At 46.9% G+C, this 22,919-nt stretch overlaps 1 protein-coding gene across 1 annotated transcript in view; it reads right to left on the bottom strand.

Moving 5' to 3' along the window:
- RASGRF1 (Ras protein specific guanine nucleotide releasing factor 1) overlaps window positions 1-22,919 on the bottom strand; it is a gene marked incomplete at both ends in the record, with an annotated part of 101,129 nt that overhangs the window by 222 nt on the left and 77,988 nt on the right. The window contains 7 exons of the mRNA XM_080934255.1: window positions 2,375-2,443; window positions 3,365-3,482; window positions 6,730-6,809; window positions 10,908-11,105; window positions 16,143-16,227; window positions 17,647-17,750; window positions 21,920-21,980. Of these exons, the coding sequence (XP_080790381.1) occupies window positions 2,375-2,443; window positions 3,365-3,482; window positions 6,730-6,809; window positions 10,908-11,105; window positions 16,143-16,227; window positions 17,647-17,750; window positions 21,920-21,980 (715 nt within the window). The remainder of the gene's footprint in view (window positions 1-2,374; window positions 2,444-3,364; window positions 3,483-6,729; window positions 6,810-10,907; window positions 11,106-16,142; window positions 16,228-17,646; window positions 17,751-21,919; window positions 21,981-22,919) is intronic.

The following is a 22,919-nucleotide window of genomic DNA, read 5'->3' as shown; positions in this document are numbered from 1 at the left end:
ACACACTATGTAGCCCAGATTATCCTTGAACTTGAGACCATCCCTCTGCTCTAGTCTGCTAAATGCAGAGAGTACAGATGAACTTCATCATGTCTAGTGGAACCTCTTTTGTAGGTTCAGGACACATATATGTGTGGATACTGTTTTGGTCTCCTCTACTCCCTGAAGGGGTCTTGTTATGTGACAAGGCCAACTCCAGCCTCAAACATAGGATCCCCTGCCTCAGCTTCCTAAGTGCTGGCACCACCATATTTGGTCATGTTAATATAACTTTTTCTTTCCATTTCCTCCTTCTCCTTCTCCAATTTTTCAAGAAGGGGGTTCTTTGTGTAATAGCCTTGGCTGTCCTGGAACTCACTTTGTAGACCAGGCTGGCCTCGGACTCACAGAGATCCACCTGCCTCTGCCTTCCTAGTGCTAGGATTAAATGGGTGTACCACCACAGCCAGCATAGCTTTTTTTTTTTTAAGTTATATTTTAAGTTATATTTTAAAGTTATAATTTTATTTTAGTTATATTGTGTGTATTTTGCTAGAGTTAGAAATACTGAGTTATATCCACACCTCCTGTATTCTCTTAATAAGCAGTCTTAATAGTAATAAACCACCTGTGGTCAGAATGAGCCTTGACAGCTTTTCTTTCTTTGCTTTCTTCCTCTTTCTTTTTTTAAGTTGATCACTTGAGGAAATGTTTTGGGCTTGAACAAAACAAGCAACTCCCTGAAAAGACCAATTGTTGAATCTGAATGACAGGTTGATGGGTGTTCACAATTCTTTCAGTGTTTCAGTTTGAACTGTTCCCTACCCATGTCCCGCAGATATGTTTACACACACAGTAGGATTAAACAGCACTGTAAGACTCATCTCAAGCAGTGTTTGGAGGGGGGGTGGTGGGGGGTGGGGGTGGGTGAGGGAAAGCCTGTGTAAGCTCCCATGGCTGAGACGGAGGCAACATGTGTCACTCTGAGAAATCCAGTTGTCTTTCCACAGGCCTGTCCACTTCACTTTTGATTCTAAGTCTTTGCTGAGTTCCTGCACATCCAAGAAGAGATTAAAGCTATGATCTTACAGGCATCCCCTGGATCCAAGGTTCATGTATTTGCCAATTTGGAAGCAAGCGTGCCTTTCTCCCTCCACAGAAACCAAGAGCAAGAAGAGAAAAGAAACACCACCTGTATCATCTGCCTGAAAGTCTAATGATAGCTGCTTTAGGGGAAATCAAGCCTGTTGCTTTTATCGTGGGGAAATGACTCCGTCACCATGAAGGTCAGAAGCCTCTGGATGCTGATTGATGGTAGCAGATGAAATTATTCCTGTGTCTTCCCAACTCCTCACACCCTGCATATCTGGGAAGACAACCTTTTGTCTGGTGTCACTCAGCCCTGTAGGTGACGACCCATGGTCTCATCAAATGAACCAGTCTCCTAGCCCTAGCCAGGAGCGCCATGTAAGGGGATCTTTCTAGAATGTTTTAGCATATGTACTCTGCTCCCAGAGCAGACTGGCCAGTCCTTTCCAGGAGAGTACAGAGTGCAGTTTCCCTGAGCTGGAGGCTGGTGGCAAAGCCATCCCCACAGAGACACTCGGTTTGAAGGAACAGTGGTGTTTATTTGGTCTGAACATCAGAGCTTGGGAGAAGGTTAAAGTGGTGGTAGAAGAGAGGAGAGAGTCTTGAAAATCTGAGGATAACTTCAGAGACTTTCAAGGGTACCATGTTCACATTAGTGCTTTCCAGATACACTGTGGGAGACACTAACACAGTTCCTCCAAATGTTGCTCAATTTAAATGGCTAGTTATGTCTTAATACTATTATTCTCTCTATGTGTATGGGGTGTGTGTGTGTGTGTGTGTGTGTGTCTGTGTGCATGTAGAGGTTAGAGGACAACCTTTTTTGTCCACCCTCATCCTCTTGGGGTCTCTTTTTTGCTGACAAGCCTTGGGATATAAATTCAATCCCTGGAATTTATATAGTGGAAGGAGAAAAGTGACTTGTACAAATAGTCCTCTTATTTCCATAGGCGCTGTTGTACATGTGTATATGAACACACACATACATGCATGCACACCCTGTAAACTGAAAAACATGCAAAAACCACATTTAACCAAAGGGGATGTTTGGAGCCACCCCTCTAACCTTGTGGGAGAACAGACATTGTTTTAAGCCACTTTGTGGGATGTTAAATCAGGCACGAATTACAAGGAAGGACCAGCTTGCTTAATGGCCAGGGAATAGGAATAGGGATGCTTTCCTTAAGGAAATGGCATATTTAGGCTGGACCGTGAGGATCCTTGAAGGGATGAAGGAAGATGCTTTGGGAAAGGGCAGAAGCCTATGCAGACAGCACCACTGTGAAGGAAAGGAGAGATCTATTACCTTTGGCTGGGGCTCGATTTTGTAGGTAGTCTGCTGAAACTGGCGAATCTCTCGGATAATATGGGAGATCTGCAGGAAGGCAGAGGAGTTTTAGAACAGTCTGCTCTCTTATGGAGAGATGAATAAAAAGGGTCATTGGTGGCGATATCTGAAGTCACACAGACTCCTGAAAAACTCTGCTGGCTTTCTTTACACCAGCCATCTGTTTCCAAGGTGAAACATGTGTGGGGGATAGCTGCGCTAATGTGTGTGTGCATGTGGTGTGTGTGTGTGTGTGTGTGTGTGTGTGTGTGTGTGTGTGTTTGTGTTAAAGAGAGCTCCCTTAGTCAGGGCTTCAGATTTTCCAATACCACCACAACTAAATGTCAAGCTGCCAATCAGAGTGGGTGCCAGATATGTGGGTGTCCAATGTGTGCGTGCCAGGATGCAAAGCATAAAGACTTCCTCCCATCACCAAGATAGAGCTCTTCATCTGTGTTTGAAAGATACCCTTTCTATTAACGTGCAAGCCCATTTTACAAGATGGCTGCTAATAGAGGCTCTCTGGCTGGGGTGAGAGATATGGATGGCCAGGAGTCCTGTGCCTGAACGGAGAGGTCTCCTTAGATCCTCTCACCCCTGTGTCATGGATCTTTTGGAGCAGATTTGAAACTTGCTTTCTTGGATGCTGTTGCAGATTGATTTTTCTGTAGTTACACAAAACAAGCATTTCTGTGGCTACTAAAGGCTGTGATGTTTAGATGAGGTGGGCTTTGAGGTCAGACCCAGCTCTACTTTTTACAAAGCGGGGTATTGACCTCACCCATCCTCCCCTGTAGGGAGAGGTGTTGGGCTGAAGTGAGAAAGGCAGGAATCTCAGGGCTAAGGATATTAGGCATGGTTTTTACTGGAGGCCTTTTGAGCAGCACCAGGCAGCACAGATTGTGCTGGGGCAGAGGCTGGGTGGTTATCTGGAGTGAATTGTGCCCCCATTCACCCAGGGAGACATACCATCCTCATCTTGGAGAAGTTGACCAGGCCATCCTCTGTGTAATTGGGTGTCCCCTCCTCGATGAAAGCCAAGTCGGTCAGGTACATCCCCAGGTAAGGGACACAGGGTGGATCACAACTTGGAAAGAAATGGCATCCACAAAAGTTTTTTACTTAAGGAAAGGGACTTCTGCTAAGAGCAGAGCACTCTGCATGCAGATTTTGCCTGGATAGAGGCAAAGGGATTTATAGTTATGAAGACTCACAGGCCTCGATAGACCCCCAGCCGGGCTGGAGAGTGGGTTAGTGTGGAGCTGCCTGGGCCCTCACACACAGGCTAGGAGAAGGGGTCTTTCTTGAATCTCCTCCCTCTATGACCCAAAATGCCTTTCTTTACATCTCTAATGCATACGCAGTAGTTTCCCCAGCTGTTCCCAGCTACCTCCTGGTTCACAGTTTTTTCCACTGTTACCCTGTGTTCAGTCACCTCTGGGAAGGCCGTGCCACCCATGCCCAAGTTCCAGCAGTCACACAGTGCGGCGGTCGCAAGACCTGTCTTCTTGTCACCTAGGTCTGAGGGCCAAAGCAGGAAACCCTGGCCCTCTAACCATTTTCCTGGAAGTGTCTTCTGGGAAGGGTAGGTGGCGCTCAGGGTCTGTGGTTACAAGAGCTGAGACTCTAGAGTGATGGACCAGGTCTCTGATGTGTAGCTCTGAGCATGGGCTCATGTCTGTCACCATGGCAGCTTTCTGGTGCCTTGGGGGGGGGGAGGTTCAGGGGAAGGAATAATGGGGTTGATGATGGAGTGAACAGCCACTACCCTCCTCCCTTCAGCAGTTTTGGGGGACTCCTGAGAAGGTCCACTATGGCAACCTTATCTCACCTCAGCACAGAGATGCCAGAGGAATTGTTCTTCTGGCTGCCTGAGACTCTTACCATGGCGGAGGAATGTGAGGTACAGATCTTGAACCTGTCTCCATCTCTCCTGCGCTGGGACTAAAATTGAGTACCATCACATCTGATTTGTGTTTCTGTTGTTTTTTGCTACTGGCTCTCTCTACTTAGCCCTGGCTGTCCTGACCATCAAACCTGATTTTATTGGTGCTGGGGAACAAACTCAGAGAACTAAGTAAACACTCGAGCAACTAATCTACATTCCCAGCCTAAGATATGACATTCTCAACTTCCTAGGGGGTCATCAATAGATAACTATCTAGTAAGATGGTTCTCGAACAAAGATACAGCATTGTCATACTGTTAAGAGTTAATCCAAATGGGCCTCTCAGTCACTTGGGCAGGGAAATGCTTTTCAGGAAGCTGTTCCAGAGATCTTTTAGAGTTTGATGCCTACCTAAGCATATAGGCCAGCACAGTGGTCCTCTTGTTTATTCTCATCCCTTGGGCATGTATCCTAAACTCTACAATAAACTCTATATATCTCTATATGTATTCTACGCTGCACTGTGAATCCTGCCTGAACTTTATTTTTTTTTAAATGGAAATCACTAAGACTAATAAGATAAGGAGTGTCCAGAGTTAAGATCCCAGTGACATAAACAATGCTGAATAAGATTCCAGGGGTTTATGAATGGGGTGGGGACCCACATGGGAGAGTCACTACAAGACTCTTTGAGTGGGTCACCACTTCTGCCTGAAGACTGTTGTCAGTTAATTATCTTCTGCTTTATGTTTCTTTCCTGGTGAAACAGACTCCCCAGCATCACTGGACATGGTTTGCTCTCCATCTTCATAGGGCAGATCTGCCTTACATAAAGACCTTGGTTCCCAGGAACCCCCTGAGCTCTCTGCCCTGTGCCACAGGTAGCAGAGGGCTCTAGGGGAGGCACTTACACAGGCATACAGGTGACCTGAAAGGGAAGACAGTCAGGAGAGGGTCAGACAGAATGGGAGCCACGGAGACAATTAGGTAGCAGTAGTGGCTGCGGTGGATGAGGAAGCCGTGTGAAGGAGGCAGATGGAGCAACGCCCAGAGGCAGACGGACAGTTGGTGAATGCACAGGGGCAGCTTCGTATAAGCACAGTCCACAAGGGCTCCAGGGAGCCCGGGCGGAGGAGAGACGGCCGGATAGCACAGATGGGTTCAACATCTGTCTGAGGACATAAACAAAGTTGAAATGGTCAAGGCAATGGCACACTGAGCTAGTGAAGGATGGACAAGAGGCAGGGCAGAAAGGAAGCAAGAAGAGGAGGCAGGTGAGGCTGACTGGAAAGAAGGAGTGAACAGGGTATGCCAGCCAACGTCAAGGGCTGGAGTTGTTGGCGTCCCAGGCCAATGCACAGTATCTGGGCTCATATTCGCTCTGATCAAGAGATCCCTTATGGAAGGGAAGAGAGTATTCCTGGAAGTTGGAAGGACTCAGCATCTCCAGGTCCAGTGAGAAGGCAGCCAGCCAGGAGCAAGACAGGGACAAATGAGGGTGGAACCTAGCATTGATGCCTGAAGAAACCATCTCTCAGGAAGTAATAAAAGCAGAGCATTGTCTTTTCAGAGCCCACAACTCATGAGTATACAGCCAAAGTGAGCTGAGTCGTGGCTTTTTTGTCAGTGGTATCTGAACCTTATGAGACAGTACCCACGGTGGACTGCAGAGTACTGATCTTGGAGACCAGCACTGGCCAAATCCAGGCTCTGATGCTATGGCTACATGGCCTTGGCATGCACTCCCCATCTTTTGTTTAGGAAGAAGGGACGGAGAGAGCTGTCTTAGGGTGAGGCTTCACAATGTCTGGAGATGTTCCTGGTAGTCCTAAGTGGAGAGGTGTCATTAGCATCCCATGTAGCAAGGCCAGGACATGCCTACAAATCCTACAATGTACCAGAAAACTCTTGAACACAGAACCATCCTGGTCCAAGTGACAACAGTCCCGGAGTTGAGAAACCCACATCCCAGGAAGTGTTGATGGGGTTTAATTGCAATGGTTAGGGAGGTGCCTTGCAAATTAGAAGATAAAACTGTCAACTATTGGTAAAACTGCATGTTTTTTGATTCTAAGATGTGACTGTTAGTAATGTATGTACTTGTTCAGAGTTCTAATGACTATTTCTTCACATGAACAAGAAACACCTGCCTTAAGTAAATTGGCTGGACATATCACTTATTGGAGTTACTAAAATGGAAAATTGCATTTAAGAATCAAAAAATCTGGCACCAACTCTTATGATCAACCACGAATAGTTGTTCTAACATTTCTCTGGTAGGTAATGGAAGGAAAAGATGATTAACTGCTGGGGTCGGGAGAATCTATAGGTCTTGTGAGTAGGCAGAGGAACAGACAGACCTCCTGGTCGAACTGGTTGTTGCATGAAGACGCCTCTGTAACGTAGGCCACAATTTTAAACACAACAATGAAGACGTAGCACTTACTTTCTCAAAGTTTCTCTGAGGTTCTTAAATCGGCCATCTGATGACACAAGCTTTAGGAGCTTGTCAAGCAACGATTTTGTCTGGAAGGAATCAGAAGCATTTATTAACATTCAACACACACCCAGGCCCCAAGCCCCAGGCTCTAGCTCATGATCCAACAAGCTGATCTTGGGGCTCCAGGCCACATTTGGAGACTTTATGTTCCTGGCAACCTCATCCCTGATCTCCTTAGGAGTTAGGCTCAGTCTCTGTCATGAGCACCTCTCTTCACGTACATCTCCCAGAACACCAAAGTGAGCAATGACTCTGGAAACTGGTGAGATCCTGACAACTGGTGACTTAGAAGGGCATTTATCTTTAGAGCAGGAAATAACTAATTAAAATTTTCATGGTCATGAGGTTTTTTTTGTTTTTGTTTTTTGTTGTTTTGCTTTGTTTGAACATACTGATAAGTTCCTTGCCACTGAGGCATATGACAGCCTTTAGGACGTTTCCACGATGGACAGATGAATCTGACAATTTTTTCACACCTTTACTCTGATGGACCAGGAATGCCATCCAAGGTCAAGAATTGAGGGAAAGGATAGCAGTGGAACAGATTATCTAAGAGGGAAAGGCTTGGGTGCAAAGGATGAACTGTTTGCCAAAGGGTTTGGGAACAATTATCCAGGCCTGGCCTACATATGAGCAGGGCAGAGGATAGGCCAGCAGCTGGGGTTGTCTGTCAAGAACAGCTGCATTCCCAGTACCCTGCACTGTGTCTGTCTCTGTGCTCTTTTCCCTACCTGGTCTATGGGATGTCTCTTTGACATACTCAGTTCCCTTAGTTATAAAAGGGAAGGAGGGATTAGTTTTTTCTATTTACATCTGGTCCCCAAAATCCAGAATGTAGCCGAGAAACCATGCCGAGGATGGTCATGCATCACAAGACTAGGGGTACTGATTAGCCCCAGATGGACACAGTCACAGGTCACAGCATGTATAATCACAGAACATGGCAGTGTGAGTATGTGCTGATGGATGGTCAGTGTGCGTGCGCCTTTTGAGGAGGAAGACAGGACAGAGATGTTGACTGGTTTGGCTCCTTAGCCACCAAGAGTGGGAGCCCCAGTGTTTAGACTGACCCTGCTCAAAGCACAAATACATTCTGATCCAATGACAGACATGTGAGAGAAGAACAGAATCCACACCAAGAGTTTCCTTTAACACTAGCTTTCAGCACCCTGAAGTTTGTAGGCTAGTCTCTGCCAGGATCTGGGTGAGTGCCCATACCAGCTTTTCCAATGATGGTACCCTCTTCTCTCCTTGTCCGTTCATGTGCATAGAAATGACACAGGATGAGTTCAGGTCAGATGTCTGGATTTAGTGACAGATATGGGACCTTCTCAGCCTCTGTCACCTACCCTCAGCATACACAAGAGCAAATTTCCATTCCCTAGATATTCCCTAAGGGAGATACTAGGGTAGATACAATAGATTTTGGAAGATGGATACTTATACTTTGAAGCTATGAACATGTATACAGACATTGTGTATGTTTATGATTTGTGCATGTATGTAGAGGTCAGTGGACATATGTCAAAAAGTCTTCTACCAGGGGTTCTGAAGATTGAACTCAGGTCTTGAAGCTTACACATGAATCACTTTACCTACCAAGCCATCTCACCGGCCCTATGTAGACTACTTCTGCGTGGGGACCAGCTATGGATCTGAGCAGGGCATGATTTGTTTCTTTGACAGCCTCATGCCTACTGTGTACATGGACTCTGTACATGGGCTGTACTCTATCCAGGATAGAGTTTGGAAGGCCACAGGGGCTTTTTATTATTGCATTCCTAAGCACATCATATGCTTAGGTTAGACCTAGAGCTCCCACTTTCTAATGGTCTCTGGGGTTCTAGAACCCCTGGATCTTGAGGGTCTCCGCATCAGTGGGAAGAAAAGGTAGAAGCTTTAGCTATGTTACTGGTATCAAGGAACAAGCAAAGAGTCTACATCAGGAACACTGTCAAGAAGGAAGTGCTTCTGTGGCCTCCAAAATACTTTCTTTTTCTGCTTATCAAATATCAAGTGATGAAGAATTTCTCCTCCCAAAGAGGCTAAGGAATATAGGGAGCTGAAGACTGGCACTTGTTCCTGCAGATTTAGCCTCCCTGGGGTGAGGAACCACAGGCATGTCCCACATTGTTGCTATCCATAGAGTCATACTAGATACTTTCTCAAGGGACAGAGATTGTTTGAAAGATGATGGGGAAGGGAACTGAAAGCATAAAGGAGAAATACAAAATTTCAGAGCACATCTGACCTTCCTGTAGGGCTGGTTTGCATTTGACATCATGCTTTTTTGAATTAGGTTGACATACTGAAGAAAGTGATAAAAAATGAGACTTGTTTCAGAGTCTTTAGGAAATGTGGCCCTCTAATGGGTTACGAGAGTCTACAGGCTACCTGCAGAGAGATAATGAACCTGCCTTTTGTTGGTGAGGCCATGAACACAGCCTTCCGGAAGCCATCAGAGCTAAGCACAGTATAGGTGAATAACTACTGCTCAGACAGAAAGGCCAGAGACACCAACCAGTTCAGTCTACCAGCAAAAGTTGAGACCTGTATGTGCTTCCAGAGGCACCTTTACTTTTATTAGACTAGGTCTGTTGGCTCCTGGTTCTGAATGATGTTTTAGAATGCAGGCCAGCTGACATACACTGACTACCAACTGCTCTTGTTTCAGACTCTCATGGAAGAAAGGGATGATTTCAGAATAGCCATAATCCCCATACCCCTCGACTCCATGAGGATGGTGATGCTGAGGAAATATAGCCAAGAAATACAGCATGTGCATTCTAGGAAGAGTCTCAGGGGACAGGAAGGGAAGCCCAGTCTAGGAGATCCTTAGAAAGGGTACCATCATCCAGCAGCATAGCAGAGGAGACTAAGATATTGAACTGGAATAGTCTCCCTATGACCCAGGCTAGTCCTTGACAAGCCATGTTGACTCAGAAGACAGAGTTTCTGCAGGGTTTTGTTCAACCTCTGACTGCAGTTTATGTAAGCATATGCCTTTGTGGCCAGTTGTCCCTGAAGTTCCCAGCTTCTATTCTTTCGTGGAGTAACTAACAATAAAGACATCTCCCATAGTTCTAACCCTGAACTGGGCATCAAGTGTGCCAATGGGGAAGAGGCCCAGTCTCACTGAGATGTAAAGGGGTGGTCCTTTAGACTCAGGCTCAGTTGTAATCAGGGGCCAGAGTATCTACAAAGCAGGGAAGGAGAGAAGACAGCTTTCCTGGTTCAGATCTTATCTAAGTAGGGAGTTCTATAGAGCTGCTGAATGCTAGTGGGTAAGATCACAACCTGATACTGGCCCAAGGAAGATAAAAGGAAGCAAAAATGAAGGAGATATAGAATGCAAATCTAGAGGGCTGCAGATGGGGCAGGCTCCATGGTGATGCTGGGTCCTGCAAAATTCACTCAACTGAAAGGCCACAGATGCCACTGTCACATGATAGGTGCCTTTAGAGGTTTACTTAATCCTGGTGGTGCTTGTCTAATTCTCTTGCAGACATATGAACCAGCTTTGGGGCACCCACCAAGTTCACCAAGGAAGTTCAGAAGTGCCTCATAGTGTGGTCTGTTAAGAAGACTTCTTATGAGCTACCCCTCACAATCCCAATGCACAGAAATGCTTTGTTGCCCAAGAAGATCCATCTTAATGCTTTTTCAGAATTGTGCTCCATATGAACAGAGATCAAATTTAGATGTAAGATTACCAATTATCCAGTAGATTATAGTTATCCAGATGGCTGGGGAGATTGGAGTCTTAGAAGGGAATATCTCAGCTATTCTTCAAATCTTGGCTGGGAGCCTTATGAAGTAACTGCTCTTGTCCCAAACCAAGATGAAGAGTGTTGGCTCTGATAATTTCTGCCTTGTGGCTCCCACTGTGGGATCTTAACTGCCCAAGTAGGAACTAACGTTTCACAGGCCCACTGCCACATCTGTGGGCCAGATATCTGGTCTTAACTGACACCGTTTTTCTGGAAATCTGAACCCTCAGCTCAGTTCTTTGTTTACACCTGATGCTTTTAGTTTCCCTGCTCCCCCCCCCCCACAACCATCTCTCCCCCTCCCCGCCACCAGCCCAGGTCCATCTGGCAGCAGCACCAGCTTTCTGTCCGCACCTGCTTAGAGACTTTGAGCCATGTCTTCTTGAGTCGGAAGATTGCGCTGCGGTTGATGGAGGAAGTGATCTCCAGCACAGCATTGTAGTTGTGGAGGCAGCGGCATATGTCGGCCACAGCAATCCACTTCTCGATGATGCTTGCCCTTGCGTTGACGTCCTCGTTGCGGATAATTTCGGAAGCAATCAAGTTGCTGATCTTTAAGCCAATGCAATAAGATAGGGAAAAAAAGTATATGAGGAATAAATATTGTAAAGATAATAAATCATTATTTATAGATACAATTTCTTGTTAAAAAAAATCCCCCACACAATGAACTGGAAAACTATCAGAACAAATGCTTAGTATAAAAAGGAGACATTGCCCTATAAATTAGTGATACTCAATTAATAAACTCAATGAAGTTAAGGATGGTAGCATGCACCTGTAATCCCAGTACTTAAGAGGTATAGGCAGGGGGATTCCAAGTTTGAGGCCAGCCTGAGCTACATAGTAAGACCTTACCTCAATAAAACAAAATAAAAACAAATGAGCAAAACTATAATGACAAAGATTTTTGCCACCAGAATAGCAAGAGATCTATCAATATGTCCTTGGAATTCAAGTTAGTGAGAACCATGTGGATGTTACCTGGGAGAAAAAGGTTCTCGGAGGATGTCAAATGCTTGCACAAGTACCATTCCTTCATAACTAACCTATGAGTTCAATGTAAAACAATTAAACATCCAGTGGAAATTGCTTCGGAACTTGATAGCGTGACTATAAAGTTCATGTGTAAGAACAAACACTTATGACAAGCCAGGTTCTGAGGGAACTTCTCCCCATGTTCCCTTCTGGAATATGCAATAGACTAGACTTCCCTCAAACCCTGCACCCTGCCAACCATCACATTCATACTAACAAATCCTGTGTGAGTTACAGGTGGAGTGAGTGGTTCAGGGGGTGGGAGCTTGGGCCCAACATCAGGGACCTAGAACCGCAAGGAGCCGGGGAATCTGCTTCCCTGCATGTGGCCTTGTGTTTATTTTATCTTAAAACAGAAAGTAAATGAAGTATACTACTACTACTACTACTACTAACTACTACTACTACCTGGAAGCATTGTGGTAAAATAAATGCATTTCTTTGTATGCTAGTGAAAATTTAAAATCTTTTAAAGGTAAAAAAAGGACTTGTTATTGAAAATAAAAAGGTGTTAAGAGACAATCGCACACAAACAAGTAGAGCCATACTACCAAGAAACCTTCTCTAAAGCAGTTGCTATGACACAGATGTCGAGAAGGGATGCTGCACTTTAATTGTTTCATTTGTTTCTTTATTTCTGTGCGCATGTGTGCATGTGTTCATGTGTGCATGTGTTCATGTGAGCATGTGTGCATGTGTTCATGTGAACATGTGTGCATGTGTGCATGTGTTCATGTGAGCATGTGTGCATGTGTGCATGTGTTCATGTGAACATGTGTGCATGTGCACATGTGCTCATGTGTGCATGTGTGCCTGTGTGCATGTGTTCATGTGTGCATGTGTTCATGTGTGCATGTGTGCATGTGTGCATGTGTTCATGTGAGCATGTGTGCATGTGTTCATGTGAGCATGTGTGCATGTGTTCATGTGTGCATGTGTGCATGTGTTCATGTGTGCATGTGTGCATGTGTTCATGTGAACATGTGTGCATGTGCACATGTGCTCATGTGTGCATGTGTGCCTGTGTGCCTGTGTGCATGTGTTCATGTGTGCATGTGTGCATGTGTTCATGTGTGCATGTGTTCATGTGAACATGTGTGCATGTGTTCATGTGAGCATGTGTGCATGTGTGCATGTGTTCATGTGTGCATGTGTTTGTGTGAACATGTGTGCATGTGCACATGTGCTCATGTGTGCATGTGTGCCTGTGTGCCTGTGTGCATGTGTTCATGTGTGCATGTGTGCATGTGTTTATGTGTGCATGTGTTCATGTGAGCATGTGTGCATGTGTTCATGTGTGCATGTGTTCATGTGAACATGTGTGCATGTGCACATGTGCTCATGTGTGCATGTGTGCCTGTGTGCATGTGTGCATGTGTTCATGTGAACATGTGTGCATGTGCTCATGTGTGCATGTGTGCCTGTGTGCCTGTGTGCATGTGTGCCTGTGCGCATGTGAACATGTGAACATGTGTGCATGTGTGCATGTGTGCAGGTGTACATGCAGGAAGGTGGGTTGGCATAGTCCACAGTGCATGTGAGAACAACTTCAGGTAGTTGGTTCTCCTTCTACCATGTGGGCTCCAGTATGGGACTCGGGTTATCAGCCTTGGCAGAAGGTTTTCTCACTGATACATCTTGTCAAAGTAATTAAAATATCTTCCCACATAGGAAACACTGGAATAAAAACCTTTTAAACAAAACTTTAAAAAAAAAAAGAACCTTTTTTAAAATAAAAGAACAAGTCAGTGAGATCCTCCGCAGGGGAGAGAAACAAAAAGAACGCTTGTGAATTTATTCTACAAAGCCAGCACTGTGTTTATTCTAGCACCAGAGACAGGCAAGGCAGGAAAAAAAGATCAGGTATCATTTATACGCTATGGCTGTGTGAGGTTTGTGCCTGAGGCACAGGATCTTTGAAGATTAGAAAAACCTATGTAATTCTCATTTACCATATTAATGGATTATAGGGAGGAGGAATTGCATGGCCATCACAGCAGCTGTAGAGCAAACTTGGAATAAAACTTAATTTATGAGTTGGTGAGATGAGTCAGTGGTTAAAAGCACTTGCTGCTCTTGCAGGGGACCTAGGTTTGTTCCCAGTACCCAGGTAATGCTCAGGTTTCACTGCTCACAACCTATAACGACAGTCCTAGAGACTCTGATGCCTTCTCTGGCCTCTGCTGGCACCTTCATTATGAATGAGGCATATATAAATATACTCAGGCATACACACATACATATTAAAAAATAAATAAGAAAAAAAGTCAAGATTCATTGTAAAAATTATTAGCATTTAAGGAATAATGGAAAGGCACTTTTCCAATTTTGTCTCCTCTTACTTAGGGGAAGGTAAAAGCTTTTCCTATAAAAGAACAGGGCCCACAGTCTCTATCTGCATTCCATATTGTCCTGGAGAGATCTGGGGTAACTGAGGGACCAGGGTGTAAATAAGGAGGGTGAGTGACTCCTTCTGTTTTGCATGCCTGTTTCACCCAAGTCTGGTCCTAGAGCTGCAGATCCAAGCAAGTGCCAATAAATAGGACAAAGCCGTTAGAGGCAAAGGGATAATAAACGATTGAACTACATCAGAGATTAAGATACCCCCTGCCACAGAGACACACATTCTATCTCAGAGCAGTGTGATGGGTGTGAACAGAGATGTCAAGTGCCAAACAGCCACAAGGGTAGCTTCCAGAGGGCTGTGTGAGTTCAAAGGGGGGCTTTTCTATGTCACATGGGCAGTGCCATTTAATCTCTTTCAGCTTCAGTTTCTTCCTCTATAGACTCGGCATCATGGGTTTAAAGAGGTGGGAAGTCTTTCCCACAGTGCCTACTCCACAGTCTCAATGAATACCCATCCTGTTCCTGGTCTGTACTTACTCTATCCTGGGTGCACAGAGTTCCAGGGCCAGACTTCACCTTTCTCCCCAGCCCTGCAACGCTGCGCCTTTCTCATTTCTTCCTGGCTCACAAGGGCACACCTGGATGATGTTTGTCAGGGGCCCATTTTCGCTGGGGTTGATATACGATGTTGTGTCTGTGGCCAGGACAAGTGACATCATGTGCTCCTACCTCTGACCAAAGTAGGCTCTTTACTTGTGTTGATTAAACCAGAGAATGAAGATGTTGTGTGCAAATGTTCTCAGGGCTGGTCCAAGGCTAGAAGAGGAGTCCGATGGGTGCAGAGATTAGAGCACCACGTTGGAAAATTGCTGGGAGAAATTTTTTTTTCCAGTTCTGGAGACCCAGCTCAAGGCCTGGTATGTACTATTTAAACACTCCCGGCACTGAGCTACTTCACCACTCCTTCGTTTTTCTGAGATAAGATATTGTTACCTAGCCTTGGCTGGCCTTGAACTTGTTACCTTCCTGCCTCAGGCTCCCAAATGTTGGAATTATAGGTATCTGCACAGGAGTGTTTTTCCCTCTCACGTAGTCACTTTCGTCATGCAGCAATGGAACACACATGCCAATCAGCAGACCCTTTCAGACCTCTGCGTCTCAGGATCTTGAGTGTGAGAGGAGCCGCCATCTTCTAGGGGTGATGTAAACTTTACATGAGATTTCTATATAGTTACAGAGCATGGTGCTAGGCAGTTATGTGAATTCTTAGAGGCTACTTTTATTAAAGAACTTTGCAAGTGTCCCTTGTAACCACAAGCCTTCCCAGAAGACTAAAGCCTGTTCTCTGGGAAGAGATCCTGAGAACATTGTGTGCTTGTGTGTGTGTGTGTGTGTGTGTGTGTGTGTATGTGTGTTGCACCAGTCAGCTCAAGGCCTTTTAATCACTCACACCGGGCCACTTCTGCTCCTGTGTTTTGTCCCCTCTTAACTGCTCTCCTCCAGGAAAGCCAGTGGTGGAAGAAGGACTGGGAGGTGGGCCTGAGGAGCCATTTGCAGGCTGTCCCAGTTCTGTCCAGCGGCAGTCTTAAGCCCTTGGCTCAAACCCAGCCTTGTTCTCAGAGTCTCTGGGGCCTCTAGTCTCTTCAGGGCTAACTCTTGGAGCCATCTCACATAGCACACAAGGAAATGTGGTGACCAGCACATCACACCATCATGTCTAGGGTGGAGGAAACTCCCAGATGACATTTTGGAAAGTCAGGAGGGTTTTTGTGTAGCGCTCCTATCAAGGAGTTGTCGGCCATTTTCAGACTTATTTTGCTTATTTCTAAGGTTGAGATGAGCTAACAAAACAAGAAACACAGCAAGAATGCTCTGGGTTTTTTTTCTGCCCAACCCTTTCTCCTTTCCATCCTTTCTGCTGTGACCCCACTCTAAGAAGGAGGTTGTTGTGGTAACTACAGGCCTGAAGCGGCTCCTCAGGAGCCATTGCAGGTGGATGGCTCGGGATAAGTATCTCAGCTGATCTTCACGTGGCCCTTTCACGTTCATCTATTTAACAGGTGAAGAAACTGAGACCGAAGTGAGTTTCGTCCTGGCTACACAGCTGAAAGCGAGCCTGCCTTCCACTTGCCCCCCTGGTGGCCTTACCAATAAAAAAAAAAAAAACCTGACAGAAAGGCGCTGCGACCGCGCATGCGTACTCACATGGTTGAAGTGTCTGGTGGTTTTCATAATGTAAGGTGTCCGTTCGTTCTTCTCCGTCTTCATCCAGCCCTGGCCGAAGAATTCCCTGCAGGGAGGAAAGGGGGAACCCAGAGCAGATGAAATGAGCTCACAGGGCTCATTCAGTGTTGCTGTCTCAGGTGATCACATCAAGGGGAGCAGCCCCCTGCAGAGGTCTAGAGAGGAAGGAACCTTGAACTCAAGCCCAGCTCTGTGAAGCCCTGTTTCAGTGGGGGTGCTTTCAGACAAGTGCTTTGCATCTTAGGTCCTTCCCTCATTTGTGAAAGGGGAGGCCATCACGAGACTGGAAGGAGTTGGGGGTAAGAGGCGGCCGAGCACTGCTGTGAAAGTGGGTGGGCACAGCAGATTTTCCTATGGCTCTTGTTTCTACATTTTAGTAGTGAAGCAAGTTGGCTTTGACTACACAGCTGAGGGTGAGGGCCAGAACAGCCACAAAGGGGGCTTGGTGGTAGGGCATGTTCAAGGCTCTGGGTTCATTTCCCAATGTATATGTAAAGGTGGGACATAAGAAGATAAGTGGATAAGGTAACTGCAAACCAGTTCCAAGCACAGGGAACCTAATGGGAAAGTCACAGACTGCCCACGTTGCTAAGTGACCAGTGGAGGTGCTTCAGGGAAGTCCCACAGACTGGTGAAGCTTTGGGGAGGTAACATCTGTGCACATACATCTCGGTCTTGCTTCCAGAGGGAGGCAGGAGTAATATTGCTCCCCCATCCTGCAGGGTTGTAGGTCTCCAGGCCAAACCTGTCACCAGGTTAGACTGTACTCACGTCTGTGAGACTGTGAACAAGCATCTGGAAGGCAAACTAAATGCACTGAAGGCCCAGATGATCTGTCTCCTCAGACACGGTGGTACCAATGTCGGAAAATTGTTACATAATAATTATTGGAAATTCAGAGAAATGCCTTGTTTCGGAGGAAGTTTAGTTTAGATTTAAAAATAAAAACGAAACAGAAAGCCATCTTAATGTAGAATTCACTGCTAAGGACATGGACAGTGTTCACAAATGCATGCCGGTTTTTAGATGAAGAGAGAGACTTAAACTTGTCTAATTACAGGGAAAATCAGGGTGACTAAAGACAGGGCAGACAGCAGCCTGAGGCCTCATCAGAGTCCAAGGCCACTCCCCAAATTTGTTCCTAGGGCTTGTATACACACACACACACACACACACACACACACACACACACACACAGAAACACACATACACACATATACATGCACACTTAAACCTGTGTGCCAATAAACACGAATTCTTTCTGCATCCCCAGAAAGAGGATTCTGAATTAGAGATACTTCCAGAAAAGTGTGTGCACGGAAAGAGGGGAGTGTGCTTACATGTGAATAGGCAAAGGAACAGGAGAGGAGGGTTCTTTCCAAGCTTTGGAGAGTTCACACAACTAGTCAGAGATGTGCTGAGGAGGGAGGGGGAGGGAGAGGAGGCGGCAGCCATGCCCACTTACTCATAAGGAATACTTCTGAAGACAAGGTGATCCAGCAGGGTCAGCTGCTCTGCTATCTCCAGGGCTGAGTGGTTTTCGAAGGGCTCAGTCTTCAGACCCTCCGTCTGAGGGAGCAAGGTCAGAGTCAGGCCCAAGAGGTGATGCCTATGGGCTTTGGGTACTTTTCTAAGAGAAATCTCCTCTGGGTTCTGGGCTATCTGAGGACGCTGGGCCCCATTGCTTGTCATACCCAGTGTGTTTGTGTGTGACCTGTACTCCCAGAGGACTTTCCCTGGAGGAGGAGGAGGTGGTCACCTACCCTGTAGAGAACCATCATTACACATGTAGGAAGCAGGCCAAAGGCTGCCTAAGCTGTCAGATGAAGAGACTGGCTGGGATGCAAGCTTGGGTATCTGATCCCAGCTGTGATGGACCACTTCCTCTGGGCTCTGCCGGGTCCTAGGCAGGTTCAACACATTTTTTTCTTTGAAGCTCATTTGCAGCTGTGGGTTTCTGAGTAAGAGTTGTCCTAGAGACACTATTCCTGTCTTGTGAGCAGAAGACAGCTCTCTGGTCCAGTCGTCAGCTACTGTGTCCCTGACTTATGAGGTTCACTCATGGATATACCTTTAAGATTATCTGTCACCTGGGCCTCCTTGGCCTGGGAACACCCTTAGAGGAACATTAGTCGGGGACAGGGCGCCCATGGCAGGAGTTAGGTGAAGATAGACACAGAGAGCCTGATGTGTTCAGGAATGCAGGAAGACTTTTAGATCTGCTGGATTTGGGAGTGGGGAGGGGAGGAATCTACGCTGCTGTTGGAGAAGCCTGTGCTCACTGAGGGCTGAGTCAAATTAAGGTTTCCGTGCCTTGGGGCCAGCTGGGTCACACAAGAATAGAGGGGAGGGCTGTCAGGCAGAGTAGGCTTAGAGATGGCCTGCCAGCCACTCCAGATTTGTGCTTCCTTACACTTCACCCCACCTCATCCAAAAGTTCCAGCAGCTGGCCGACTGCCCAAGTGGCCCGTCTGCACAGATCAAAAGGGAAGTGGGTTCCAGCCACACCCAGAGAACATGCCATTCCTCGGGGCTGAGTGCTCGCTCTACAGTTCCCCTACCCCCCACTTTTTCTGCAGTCACTGAGGTCTGTACGGCTAGGCCGCAGACATTGGGGACAGGCAGACCTGCAAGCACAGCCCTAACTCAGGGGGCTTCACAGAGCGGGGACCTGGTGGGGTAACAGATTCTCTATGATAGCAGAGCAGCCATGGGTGTTTCTCGGGGGCAGAAGACAGAAGCCCAGGTGCAGAGGTGTGGGTGTAGGGAGCACAATGCCTTCGAAGGAGGGGATGGATTCTCAGGCAGGCAAAGGAGATGTGGGCATGACGGGAGAAAGGCTTTGAGTGACTGGGTTGTAAGGCGAGACCTTAGTGGTGGCATTTCTCCTGTGTGTCACTTGGGATGGACCCTCCAAAGGTGGGAGCGTAGCCTCGGGGATGGACTCTCTGAAGGGTGGGCAGCTTAGCTACAGTCACTCCTGAGGGCTCTTTGCAGTTGTCTCAGGACTGGGTCCAGGATAGTGGGGCTGTGAGGCTCACAGAGGAATCCGGGAAGTCATCTCGGGGTGTGTCCCAGCGACCCAGTGGCTCTAGGTGCTGCATAGGAGCAGGTAGCCTTCTCCTCACTTTTGATATTGCCAAGTGACTGAGTGGCTTTGGAAGTAGAGTTAGAGTGACAGCTTCTGTCACCTTCCAGAAGGCTTGTGAGAAATAATGTGGCAAGCCAATTTTCTCCTGCCCACCGAGGCTGCTGGCCTCCATTAAGCTCACTCACAGGCTTTGGGGATCTGTCAAGGACTGGGGTGGGCAGAGATAGGGCTCAATGACCTTTTGTCCTAGAAGAGCCCCAGAACACTTACAAAGGAAAGGACCCTTGTGCTCAGGAAGTGTGAACATTCCAGCCAGGCCCCTGTTGGCAAACAGCAGCACAGAGCACTCTGGTCGAGTGGTGAAGAAGGCTATCTCAGTCTCTTGAGCCCAGAGGACCAGTCTGCAACCACCACCTTTCCTGCCTTAGTAGGGATGGGCAGACGGGCGGGGAAGCTGTGTGGGCTCCAGGGCTTATTCCTGGGCCAGAATGGGGGTAGGGTACTGTGCTTTCATGGATGGTGGATGAGAGGTGAGGGGAGCTAGGGCCCAGAGTGCTAAATCATTCCACTGGTCACTGGCCAGCCTGGAGCTGAGCTGGAATCACAGAGTCCAACTCTCTGGGGAGGTTAGAGTGAGTGTCTTCAGAATCTCCAACCATCATAAGTCAGTACCCAGGAACTTTGGACTGGTTCACAAGACATTCTGAGTGTTCTTGCCCAAGTGCTAGAAGTATTTGAGACCATCGTTCCCTTATGGCATGTGCAAAGTCATCCATAGCTCATGCTCTCCTGAGGTCCTGTCATTTCAGGGGTTCAGTGAGCCCACAGTGACTCCTCAGGATGAGGTGCTGTGGTCTAGGGGTTGAGTTTTTCTCTGGGGTCAGCTGCAGCTGAGTGTGAACAGCTCGCCTGCCCACCACTTCCCACTCACACCTTGGAGTGGATGATTTAGGTCTCTGTGTCTCAGTTGCCTCATTCGTGAAAAGAGTAATGATGCAAAACTTGCAACATCACTGACAAGTCTTTCAGAATCTAATGTTCTCTAGCACTCAGGCATCCATCAGAGGACCCTCCTTAAGAAGAATGAAAGAGAGAAGGGAGGGGTAAGGGAGATGAGGAAGCATGGTGGATGAAGAAAAGTGGCAGTGTTACTATTTAGATTTTGCTCCTCAAAAAGGAGCACTTTCCTAGGCTCTGGTGCTTGTCTAGAACCTATGCCAATGTAATGAATTTACAATGAGGCTGTCAGGGTAGGACAACATTTCTGATGTCCTTGTAAGATGAGAAATATGAACACAGTGGACAGACACATACATAGAAGGAAGACAACAAAAGGACACAAGAGGAAATTGCTCCAGGCCTGTTCTGGGTGGTTTTGTGAGTCAGCTTCATATTAGTTAAGTTAGAGTCATCAGAGAGGAAGGAGCCTCAGCTGAGAAAATGTCTTCATAAGATCTAGCTGTCTCAATTAGTGATCAGTGGAGGGAGGGACCAGCTCACGGTGGGTGGTGCTAGTTTCTGTAAGAAAGCAGGCTGAGCAAGTCAGGGGAAGCAAGCCAGTAAGCAGCATGTCTCCATGGTTCCTACACCAGCTTCTGCCTCAAGGATCCTGCCTCAAAGTTCCTGTCCTGACTCTTTTTGATAATGAACAGCAATACGAAAGTGTAAGCCAAATAAAACCCTTTTCTCCCCAACTTCCTTTTTGGTCACTGTGTTTCATCACAGTAATAGAAACCCTAAGACAAAGACTGTAGTGGGTTTGGTCTAATGCGGCTTGTATTATGATAATTTGGATCCCTAAAATTGCACAAGAACCTGCACATCTTCATGTAGGACACTGAGGAACCCTGCTCCCAGTTGGTTTTGATCAGTAACAAAAAGTTGCCGGCAGCCAATGTCTGGGCAGAGCAGACAGAGGCAGAACTTGTAGGATTCCCAGGCCAGGGAAGGAGAGGAAGGGGGACAGGAGAAGGAGATCCACCATGCTAGGAAAAGGTGGAGGAGGGGGGAGATGCTACACATGAGAAGGTGCAGGACAGAGAGCATAGCGACCTTGTAGGAGCCACCAGAGAGCAGTCCTGAGAGGGCTGCCAGACTAGGTTTAGTACACTAAAGATGGAATATAGATTTTAGTAAGTAATGCCTTGAGAATTTTGGAGGGAGGTGGATTAGCCATGTGGAAGTTAGGAAGTAGCCCAGTCATTGAGCTGTTTAAGGCATATGAAAATATAAAGGCTGTGTGTATGTCTTTAATTCAGGAACCCAGAACACTGGGGCGGGTAGTGAGGAATGTGCCACCACTGCCAGGATCTATTTGAATATTTGATTGGGAATGGCTACAAAGGACCATGGAGACATGAACTGTATTGATTCAGTCAGGAGCTGAGGATACATAGGGTTATCAGCAGCTGGCAGAGACAAGCAAAAGTCCTCCTGTAAGAGCACCTGGGAGAGTATAGGTCTGCATGCATCTTTGCTTCAGACCCCTGACAGGGAGAAGGAATACCTTCCCTAGTTTGTGCTACTTAGTCACAAAGCCACTGGAAATGAATGCAAGTGATGATTGTGCTAGGTCAGGGGGTCATGAAGTGATGAGGATGAGGAGGATGTTGCCTTGGTGATCAAGTGATGTGGCCATCCTGCTTACCATCATTATGAGCTCTTCCAGCATGCTGTGGTTGTCAGGTGGGTCTTCAAGAGTCAGAGTCCTAGAGAGAGAAAGATCACATGAATACCGGTATACCTTTGTGGTAGATCTTCCTTACCTGGCCTGTCTTCTACCTCGTAATCCTTGCTTATTGCCTTTACCCAGAAGCACTTTCTCTCTCTGCTCCCCCTGTCTTTCTCTGGCTTACTGACTTATTCCTGATCTGGGAAAAAGGCCCTCCCTTAGCCTCTGAGCTTTCTAATTGCTGTTGTGTATGTATGTGCCAGGACCAAGAGAGTCATAGGCAGGGAACTCTGAGGTCAGGCTTGGCCTATGGAAGGCACTTCCATGTGCACATGGAATGATGGGATACACATAGTGAAGTAGTGTCAGACTTGAAGGGTCAGAGTGGACAGGAGCTATTTCTCCATGGGATACCCCTCAGGCCTGGCTTGATCAGAGATAAGGTGACACAATAGAAGGGAGTCCCAAGAGCCCAAGGGAGGACTGTGTTGTTAGAAGTGAGGGAGGATGTGGCCAAACTACAGTGAGTCCTGAGCACTAGTGGAAAGTGAGGTTAGACCTCTCCATCCCAAGTCAACCAAAATCTTCACTTGCTGTGATAAGACACATGGGCATGATATGAGAAGACTGGGGTGGACAGAGCGATAGGCTCTTGGTGACAGGCCAATGGCCAGGTCTGTGTGTGCATGGAGAAGCAGGGGGAGGTCTTTAGGGATTGCCTGAAGGGAGTGGAACTCTGGAGATCCACCCTGGAGACCAATAGCATCCAAAGAAATAGATACTGTGAGAACTGGCTTTCTTGAGGGCCTGCAGCAAAGAAGTCCCACTGGACACAGTTCTCTGAGTTCCCAGGAGAACTTGGAGGGAGACAAGAACCTGGATCTTCTCGTGTGCATGTCTGTGGTCATGCCATTTCCAGTTTCTGTATGTGTCTCTCTGTCTTTCCTCCTTTTTCTCTTTCTCTTTCTACACGGGG

This window comes from Micromys minutus (assembly GCF_963924665.1).
Source record: "Micromys minutus genome assembly, chromosome: 21".
Lineage (NCBI taxonomy): Eukaryota > Metazoa > Chordata > Mammalia > Rodentia > Muridae > Micromys > Micromys minutus.
This window is presented reverse-complemented; position numbering and strand designations above follow the sequence as displayed.